Here is a 10498-nt window from a genome sequence, read left to right as displayed (position 1 = left end):
TAAATGCGTTTATTTAATGTCGCTGCCGGAAAGCCCATTTGGGCGACCGTACACTCAAGTCGGGCCATCCTAGAGCGTCCCGCCGAAATTTTTCGTCGATTTTTTCCAGCTTTATTGGTGGAGGAAGACCCCAGGTGCCCCTCCGGGAATTAATTCAGGCACGAGCGGGCACCTGGGTAGAACCACAGACCTTCCATAAGCCAGCTGGATGACTTCCTCACATGAAAGATTTCGACCCAATTGAGGATCAAACCTACAGCGGTGAGGGACCTGTGATCTCAAGTCAGCGACCTTTACCACTCGGCCACGGAGGCCCCATAATTTATACAAGTTGCGGACTATATATACAGGAGTATTAAAATGAGAAAAATCAATTAATGTCACTTATTTTTTTTAGTATACATGTACAGGAATAAATAACCGTGCTGGTACAAATATAATCTTTGGTTTGCGCAAACTTTAGAATATAGCCTAGCTGACATAGATATAATCCTCGGCTAGCGTCTAGGGTAATATTTATCGCATTCAGGTTATATTCTTCCGTCAGCAACTTGTCCAACTAATAACATTTATGTTTTATATGGTAATATACATGTATTTGTTAAAATATTTCAAATAAAATCTGTTTACTGAGACCAGGACTTTTGTTATCACTAGCTCGACACAAGAGCATAACATTTAACCATTTTATTTCATTCTTTTCTGTGCTTAAAGCAGCATGCCTCCATATTCAAGCTAATTTTCATAAAAAAATTTAAAATGTATTAAAAAGTAAAATGTTGTGAAGTGAACAAAGAAAATAATTTACCCATTGCAAACTTGCTCTTGCAATCCACATAAATTACCAAATAGAGGTGAAAATAAGCAAAATTAGTCCTTACTGTTTTAGTAACGCAGTATAAATATGATGATAAATACCCTAAAATCAGCCTTTAATTGCCTACAACATGTAAATCATTACTTGGATCTTGAAATATTTTACTTTTCTTAAAATTTTAGCACATTTTTCTCAAATTTAATTGTTTTGAAATATTTCGGCTCGTCCGGAGGCATGCAGCTTTAAGGTTGTTCATATGAAACTGTTTGAAATATGATGATGAAACTTCTTATACAAATCAAAATAATAGAAAGGTTATACATCAAAGCGATTTTATTTAAGATTACAATACAGCTGGGAAATTTTGTAAATTTAACAATACTTTATTAATAATGAAACTTTACACAGAATTCAGAATATACACATAACAGTTTCATTTGAGCATACACGAAACCCTACTGACAAATATAAGAGGAATTTTCTTTTTGACTTGACAAATGTACAAAGAATTATCTTTGTAAAATAAATGTAAAATGAATTTTCTTTTTAACTAGACAAACACACGTTAAAAATATGAAAGGTTTAATTAAACACAATAAAAACATCGATTTCGGTGTGCAGATGTAAATACGCCTCCACTTTTCTGTCAGCAGGGACTTGAGGCATTCCTAGATATATATGTACATATCCCAGCTTGTTTCTGCGTGATTTTCAACAAGGACATATATGCTTAAAACGTTTGATTGTGTCCGTCAAAACTGTTTTGTATCTTCAAACGCTGATCTATTTATCGAGCATGCATATATACATTCTTCCATGGGTAAGAAATATTAATTTTTTAAAGAACCTTTTCAAGATGAAAGTAAATGTACGTTGCGTCATATTTTTATTATGGATTTTAACATAGAACAATAATAATAATGTAATTGTCAAACGTTGAAAACATCATTTTATTATTATGATGATCAAGAGAATCCAAGAAAATAATTCTGACAGCAATCTGGAGAAACATAGATGAATGCAGTAGCATTGCATGTAGATTTTTCTGGAAGTGCTAACGGAATTTCATTTCTACTTTCTTTAAACTCGAGTATTTCCATTTGTGCCACCTAATTCCTTTATTACTTTTTTCGGAATACTGTCCGTTGAGATTTGAATAGAAACAACTTTTATACCACCAAGCACCATGATACTTAACAGCACAATTTGAATCATATTTATCATTGTCTCTGTCAAAAGTTGAGAACATCATTCCATTATGATTCTCTAAGGCATCCCCAGCAGTTCCACTATATCCACTCACCTCCAGTTTGTAGTTGTCTTCTTCTGGATATATCTTAAACTTGCTATACTTGGCATAAACACTGTTTCCATCAAAATCTTCCAACTCTATTCTAAGTTCATGTTCTCCACCTAGTGTCAGTGAACTCAAATGTTCATTTCCGAGCCAGAACTCGCCGTTTAGATCGCCAAAGCCATTTTTGTAGTCAGCCCAGTTACGATAGAAATCTACCTGTCCATTGAGTCTTCTCTGAAATACTGTCCAACCCCCACCATTTGTAGTTTGGTCACAGTACACCACCGGTCCTTGTCGTAGGTTATATATACCACTTTGTATTAAACTATTGTTTAGTAAGTCAATACAAGACACTTGTCTTAATAAGGGCATAATGTTAGTTGATAATTCTGTTACCAGCGAGTATACACGTTCTATATTTACTGCATTTTTAATCACATTTGCTGCTATAGCATCAACTCTTTCATTGCTTATGGCTGTTTTGTTTTCTGTGTCATCGGTTTTTTGTTTTACTTGCTCAAGTTTTAAAGCGATGTCTCTCAACTGTTTACTGTCGTGTGAAATTTTTTCATTTATTTCATAAAGCAAGGTAATATGTTTCTTAGTGATTTCAGATACTATCAACTCGCTTGTTTCTTCTATTCTCGATACTGCCTTGTCGGTCTTGTTTAAACTTATTTTACAATAGTTATCCACTTTATCTTGAACTGCTTTAAGATTATTTCCTAAGTTAGGAATTTCTCTCCGAATCCTTCCCGCTGTGGCCTTCTCTTCGCCAAATGCTTTCCTGATTCGTGTAAAGTCTTGTTTCAGATGTTCAATAGCTTTAGAGCTTGTTTCGTCTGTTTCCTTTGACACTTCATCGTAGCGGCCTACTCTGCGATCAAGTGATGTATTCAATACTCTATCTATCTCGTCCAATCTATAGATTATTTCTGAGTGATCATCATGCCTGAATTTTGATTCTGAATTAACTCTGTTTTCTAAGTATCGTATTCTTTCCTTCACAAGTCTTAAATTATTAGCAGAACAGTAAATTATTCCGACTATCAGCAGAGTGATAAATACGACTTTCATGTTTGATAGACAGGTGCTTATTTAATGTTTAAGGTATATAAATCCTACAGCCTGATTAATTTTTTTTTTATATTAACATCAAACTGCCAGTTCCTTTCTTAACAATAGTTATTTTTTGTTAGCTATATCAAGATACCAGTCATATTTATATAACTATCCGGTTGCGTTAATTATGCTGAACTTGTTATTTTGGTACTTGAGGCACTTGAAAAAAGAGAGCAAAAATCTGGTTAATTACATAAAATGTTGTTCACATTTTGGTAATTTCAGTCAATTATTCATTCAGTTGGAGTGGTTTATTTCTTTATTCATTTTTTATTCTTTCTTTTTTGCAATGGCGTTCTTAATTTGCAGTCGATATAAAAATAAAGAAACGGGCCTTTAATGTTTTTGCATTACTATTTTATTCTTTAGAAATATTTTGTAAATATTTTAATGGGCTTTATGATTATAAAAGAGTGACAGCGTTGCAAAGAAGTTAACACGTAATTACAAGTACTAGTTATCTAAGGAATGCTGTCAAGCCAACAAGAAACTTTACACTCATTGCTTGGTACTGGTTGGTTACAGGAACTGATTCTAGAGCGTTTTAATAAAATAGAGAAAATTGAAAATGTTGCAGGCTCGGTTTTTATAAGCCTATAGCTTCAAACGCAATTGAACTAGAATAAATAAGTTAACTAATGAATGTAAAAGATGCAGATATTTCCTATATATAGCAAGGGTTTGAATAAAAGACGAATTACATCTTTAAACTTTTCAGACTGTACACTTTTCAATATTCGCGTTTTAACTCTTACTCTACATGTACCTCCTTGGAGTTCATTCAAAAATATATTTGTGATACCTGATAGGCAGGGATTTAAATATAAATAAAAGCAGTAATGTATTTCTATCTTAAAAGCATTTTTCGTGTGGATCATTTTCATTCTTCTAAATAACTAAAGAGGCAAGTTTAAATTTAATTATATACAATTATTGACAAGTGAGCCATTTAATATGGGCAGATGACATATTGACCGAGGTTATAGCGGAGGTCAATATGACTTTCTGCTTGAGAATATCACATCAAATTCAATGGCTCACTAGTCAATAATTGTTTTACTAAGAGTTAAAATAAATCACAAAAAGGACAACCTTAATATACATGTACAAATTATGCCTTATTGAAGCGCGGGGAAAAAGGCACACGCGAACGCTGCACATACAAAAGTAATTCAAGTTTATACTCATCATTGCGGTGTAGCCTTTAAGTATAATTGTAAACGACAAATATGCCATAAAGAACGAAATTCAACTATTATTTTTAATTAACACGCGTAATTAACAGTCTACGGCGTATGGTTCTTGAATATGAGTCTCAATCTATTTTTAGACTGGGAAAATCCAATTCAGCCAGTGAATATGACACTACACCCAGTGAATATGATTTTATCAAAAGTTCTGTTGACTACTATTTGGACCAATGAGATTGCAGCTATATTTACAGCTATATAATAATTACATTTAAATTTAAGATAATCTTTCTTTAGGGTATGAGCCCTTTAATGGAAACTACAAGAAACTATAAAATTGACAACATATGTCAGTTATATACCTTATAAGACACAATAATGCAAAATTTAAACAAGGTTTACCGTACAGTTAACGAGCTATGGAGATTTTTCTTAAGTAAAACTTGGATATTAGAAGGGCTCCTTTTTGAAATGAGAAACTCTAAATATTCTATTTTATAATAATTGTGCCTATAGAACATTTTTGAGAAACAAATAATAGCATTCAGCTAACAAATGACCCAGCAAAATTATTGTTTCTACTCAAGATGTTTGAAATATGTACATAAATGTTACCCTATCCCACCCATTTTAAGTACTTGTTTGATCATTTTCCTACTTGGAGGGCCTTATTCAAAATATTCCTAAAATTTACTCAAATCAGGGGCTGTTTTCAAAGTTTGCATACATTTTCTTAAAAGTATATTGGTTGCGCTTTTCAAATATAAAATACTTTTCCCGTCTTGTTTTTATTTTATTAGACTTTGAATATATCAGGTACCATATTTGATAAAAATTTTGGCACAATTTAGCCAATAAATACCAATAATAATTTCATAATTAAAATGAAACACTTTTTTCTTCTCAAGAGTGATATGAGAGACACAAATAATATTCAAAGAAAGAAAAAAAGAAAGAAAAAAAGTTGTCGCTTCTGGGGCTTGAACCCACGCCCCTCAGTTACAATGCAGTTGACTGTAGTTCTAGCCTTTTTGAATACTCTTCAATGTGGATGTAATGCATTAGGTGGATCATACCTTAAATAATAAAAATAATATTTTATTATAAAAATGAACACTGAGAGGCGGCATCTTAAACATTCGGTGCTATTGACATTGTATACAAGTCAATCGGAACATCTCGGCTATTATCAATAATAATCATTATCCTTGCGATCGCCAACCTAACAGAATTAACCAAAATTCAAATGGCTGCTATGTCCATCTAGTGATCTTCCTGCAGAATCATTTTGTTTGTTTGTGGCGGGCCACAAAATGGCGTCACACCTATAAAGTGCAGCCTTCTCATGTACCCATTCACACTTGATCGAGTGATGTAAATCAAAAGATAGGTACTCTGCATAGACATCTACACTATTGTGTCTGTACAGGTCACTGGGATCAATCTCCATGATGTTTTATGGATACAGTTATTCAGATATACATTGTGCCAATGCCAATGTTTTCATAGAGCCTCGGTGACCTCATATAGTTAAATTTACTTACAGGTCTGTGGCTGAATGGTTAAGGTATTTGGCTTCAAACCACTTGCCTCTCACCACTGGGGATTCAGGCCGCACAAACGTCTTCGGATTCTTTCATGGTCAGGAAAGCTATTTCTATGTTACTTAGGAAACATGTTGGTTCACTTTGGTTGGCCCTGTTTTTCTTGAAAATAACGCTATAGGCCACCAGAAATCTTCCCATTAAAACCCAGTAAATTCGGGAGTGGCCAAATCAGACTATAGACGTGTTGGCGTACGACTTAAAAAACCCAATTAAAGTGGAATTGAAGTCGGTCAGGGATGTGCCTCAATCATGTTGGATGCAATGCAGTTTGCATGTTTGAATATGACACCTGTTTATGTATGTGGGGTCGGACGACTTAGGTATTCTTCCACCAGTTAATAGCTGGAAAAGTGTATGTGACAGTTTTTGCGTGACTTATTTCAAACCAAAAGGAGTTTTATTTCCTTTTATAAGCGGTCTTGAAGCATTATTGCAGAGTGATCTGTCAAAATCTAGAAGCTCTTGATGTTGGCTAAGGTTGCCAGGACAAGTAACAGACAGTTGTTGTAAGAGTGATTTCCCTTTCCTAGCAAATATTTGGATTACTTTGGTTCCTTATTCGTTGCTGACAAGGAGTCACATTAAGAAACCCAATAGAAAGAGCTTGTGCTAAAAACATTTCCAATTATCCTAAACTATTCAACTTTTATACTTGAATTTAGACGATTATTAGAGAGAGAGAGAGCACGAAATGAGGGATATCAGTTAAAACTGTTAAATCTCCCATGAGAAAACAAAACTTTGTTGACCCAGGCTAAATATCTTAAATAGACATGTCCACCATTTAATCTGGATAAAACATTGCATGATTTTTAGGGAAATTTTCAAAATAGGTACACAATGTTTTGCGGAACAGTGAATAGTGTAAACCATAACTTGTATGTTCCGTAGATTGCAAGATATGGCATACAGTCGTAGTGGTAAAGGTGTTTGCCTTTCAGCCCAGGAATCATAGGTTCAAGCCCTACTGGTGCTACAGTGTTTCGTATACAATACTAGTTCTGGTAAGTTTCAGGAAGCAAGGTATGGCCTAGTGATATTGGTGTTTGACTTTTAGCCCAGGGATCATAGGTCCGAGCTCTTCAGGCTCCAGTGTTTCTTCATACAACACCAGTACTGGTAAGTTTCAGGAAGCTGACTTGAGAGTAGTTCAATAAGCTCCAAGCTCTCCTAAGCTAAGATATAGCATGATATCATACAGTGAATAATTTATGAAAAAACACCCACTTGATTCAAGTCTTTCAATTATTATTTTAAATTGATGTTGATTAACGTAAATTTGATTTATAGTGAATATTTGAATTAAATTGAAGTACTTTTTCTTTTGCATAGGCATTAAATGTCTAACATTATCATATTTACATGTCTTTTTCCAGCGCTTTGTTGGAAACAGTTTAAAGATGCTGTGGTTTTATTATTTATTTGCTGCCAATAACAATTTGCGTTATAATTTCTTTATACAAGTTGCGGACTATATATACGGGGCGTCCGTGGCCGAGTGGTTAAGGTCGTTGACGTTCAAACCACTTGCCCCTCACCGCTGTGGCGTTCGAATCCCGACAGGGACTTTGGATTATTTCATGTGAGGAAGCTATTCCAGCTAGCTTACGGGAACGTCGGTGTTCTACTCAGGTGCCCGTTCGTCCGCCTGAAATAATGCACCGGAAGGGCACCTGAGGTCTTCCTCCACCATTAAAAGCTTCTTGCGAACGTCGCGACTATGACCTATTAACTGTGTAACGATTGACTACACAAACCAAAACAAAACATACAAAAAGACTATATATACAGGAGTATTAAAAATGAGTTTAAAATCAGTTTAAGTCCACTTTATTTTTTTAGTATTACACTGTACAGGAATATTATAACCGTCGCTGATTACTATATAATCTTGCTTGCGCATAACTGTGAATATAGGCCTAGCTGACATAGATAAATCATCGCGCTAGCGTCTGGTAATATTTATTCTCATCTACTCTCTCTCTCTAGTCAGCAACTTGTCCAACTAAAATATTTATGTTTTAATTATCTGGTAAGTAACAGTATTGTCCCAAAATATTGAAATAAAAATGCTGTTTGGCTGAATATCACTAGCTCGACACAAAAGCATAACATTTAACATTTTATTTCATTCTTTTCTGTCTGCCTTACGTGTGCTTAAAGCTGCATGCCTCCAGATTCATGCTGATTTTCATGAAAATTTTAAAAATGTATTAAAAAGTAAAATATTGTGAAGTGAACAAAGAACATAATTTACCCATTGCAAACTTGCTCTTGCAAACCACATAAATTACCAAATAGAGGTGAAAATAAGCAAAATTAGTCCTTATTGTGTTAGTAACACTGTATAAATATGATGATAAATACCCTAAAATCAGCCTTTAATTGCATAGTACATGCAAATCCTTACTTGAATCTTGAAACATTTTACTTTTCTTGAAATGTTAGCACATTTTTCTCAAATTTGATTTTCTTGAAATATTTCGGTTCGTCCGGAGGCATGCAGCTTTAAGGTCGCTCATATGAAACTGTTAAAAATATGATGATAAAACTTCTTATACAAATAAAAAAAAGGTGATACATCAAAGCGATTTTATTTAAGATTACAATACAGCTGTGAAATTTTGTAAATTTTACAATACTTTATTAATAATGAAACTTTACACAGAATTCAGAATATACACATATCAGTTTGGTTTGAACATACACAAAACCCTACAAGGCAAATCTAAGAGGAATTTTCTTTTTTGACTAGACAAATGTACACAGAATTATCTTTGCAAAATAAATGTAAAATGAATTTTGGTTTTAACTAGACAAACACACGTTAAAAATATGAGAGGTTTAAACACAATAAAAAACATTGATTTCGGTGTGCAGATGTAAATACGCCTCCACTTTTCTGTCAGCAGGGACTTGAGTCATTCCTAGATATACATGTACATGTATCCAGCTTGTTTCTTCGTGATTTTCAACATTAATATATATATGATTAAAACGTTTTATAGTGTCCGTCAAAACTGTTTTGTATCTTCGAACGCTGATCTATTTATTGAGCTCTCATATATACATTCTTTCATTGGTAAGAAACATTTATAAAGAACCTTTTCAATATGAAAATAAACATACGTCGCTTTCATATTTATATAATGGATTTTAACATAGCATTAACAATAATGATAATAATAATAATTAATGATGATAATAAGTAATCAATGTAATGTGTCCAAAAGTTCGAACACATCATTTTATTATAATGATGATCAAGACCAATCAAAGAAAAATACCTTCTGGCAAACAATCTTGGGAAAAATCGTAGATGAATGCAGTAGCATTGCTTGTAGATTTTCTAGAAGTGCTAACGGAATTTCATTTCTACTTTCTTTAAACTTGAGACTTTCCACTTGTTCCACCTAATTCCTTTTTGACTTTTTTCGGAATACTGTCCGTTGAGATTTGAATAGAAACAACCTTTATACCACCATGCACCATGAAACTGAACAGCACAATGTCTTTTATCTGTTTCATTGTCTCTGTCAAAAGTTGAGAACATCATCCCATTATGATAATCTAGGGAATCCCCGGCATTTCCACTATATCCTCTCACCTCCAGTTTGTAGTTGTCTTCTTCTGGATATATCTTAAATTTGCTATACTTAGCATATGCACTGTTACCATCATAATCTTCCAACTCTATTCTAAGTTCATGTTCTCCAACTACTGCTAAGTAGAGAACTCAAATATTCCATTACCGAGCCAGAAACTTCGCCGTTTTAAATCCCCAAATCCCTATTTTATATCCAGCCCAGTTACGATAGAAATTCTACCTTCACCATTCAGCTTCTCTTGAAATTTACTATCCAACCCCCCACCGTCTGATTTTGGTCACAGTAAACCATGAGTCCGTTTCGTAGTTGATATGTACCACTTTGTGTGTTCCCGTTATTGAGTAGTTTAACACAAGACATTTGTTTTAATAAGGTTTTAATGTTAGTTGATAATTCTGTTACCAGCGAGTAAACACGTTCTATATTTACATTATTTCTTTCCACATTTGCTGCTATAACATCAACTTTTTCATTGCTTATGGCTGTTTTGTCTTCAATGTCTTCGGATTTCTGTTTTACTTGCTCAAGTTTTAAAGTAATTTCTTTCAGTTGATTGACGTTTTCTAACTTATCGTACACGGCAATCTGTTTTGCACTGACTTTTGATATCATCAATGTATTTGTTTTTAATCTCGAAATAACATTGTCTGTCTTGTTTAAACCTATTTTACAATAGTTGTCTATTTCCTTTTGAACTGCTTTAAGATTATTTCCTAAGATAGAATTTCTCTACGAACTTCTTGCCATTTTTGCCTTCTCCTCGCCAAATGCTTTCCTGATTCGTGTAAAGTCTTCTTTCAGATGTTCAAAAAGCTTTAGAGCTTGTTTCGCCTGAATTTCTTTTGGTACTTCGATCG

The 10498-nt window shown here is 33.8% G+C and overlaps 2 protein-coding genes across 2 annotated transcripts; both read right to left on the bottom strand.

Moving 5' to 3' along the window:
• Window positions 1-531: 531 nt before the first annotated feature.
• On the bottom strand, window positions 532-3287 carry LOC132727552 (angiopoietin-related protein 7-like). Its single transcript, XM_060713101.1, has one exon. The coding sequence runs from the start codon at window positions 3189-3191 to the stop codon at window positions 1872-1874; it is 1320 nt and encodes a 439-aa protein (XP_060569084.1). The 5' UTR covers window positions 3192-3287; the 3' UTR covers window positions 532-1871.
• Window positions 3288-9391: 6104 nt separating this feature from the next.
• On the bottom strand, window positions 9392-10253 carry LOC132727549 (microfibril-associated glycoprotein 4-like). Its single transcript, XM_060713086.1, has 2 exons — window positions 9959-10253; window positions 9392-9756 (listed from the first exon to the last, which is right to left on the bottom strand). The coding sequence occupies exons 1-2, from the start codon at window positions 10251-10253 to the stop codon at window positions 9392-9394; spliced, it is 660 nt and encodes a 219-aa protein (XP_060569069.1).
• Window positions 10254-10498: the final 245 nt, after the last annotated feature.

The sequence above is a fragment of the Ruditapes philippinarum genome, unplaced genomic scaffold (assembly GCF_026571515.1).
Source record: "Ruditapes philippinarum isolate M1 unplaced genomic scaffold, ASM2657151v2 ctg1536_1_1_1_1, whole genome shotgun sequence".
NCBI lineage: Eukaryota > Metazoa > Mollusca > Bivalvia > Venerida > Veneridae > Ruditapes > Ruditapes philippinarum.
The sequence above is the reverse complement of the archived record's forward strand: the minus strand, read 5'-3'. Positions and strand labels throughout refer to the sequence as shown.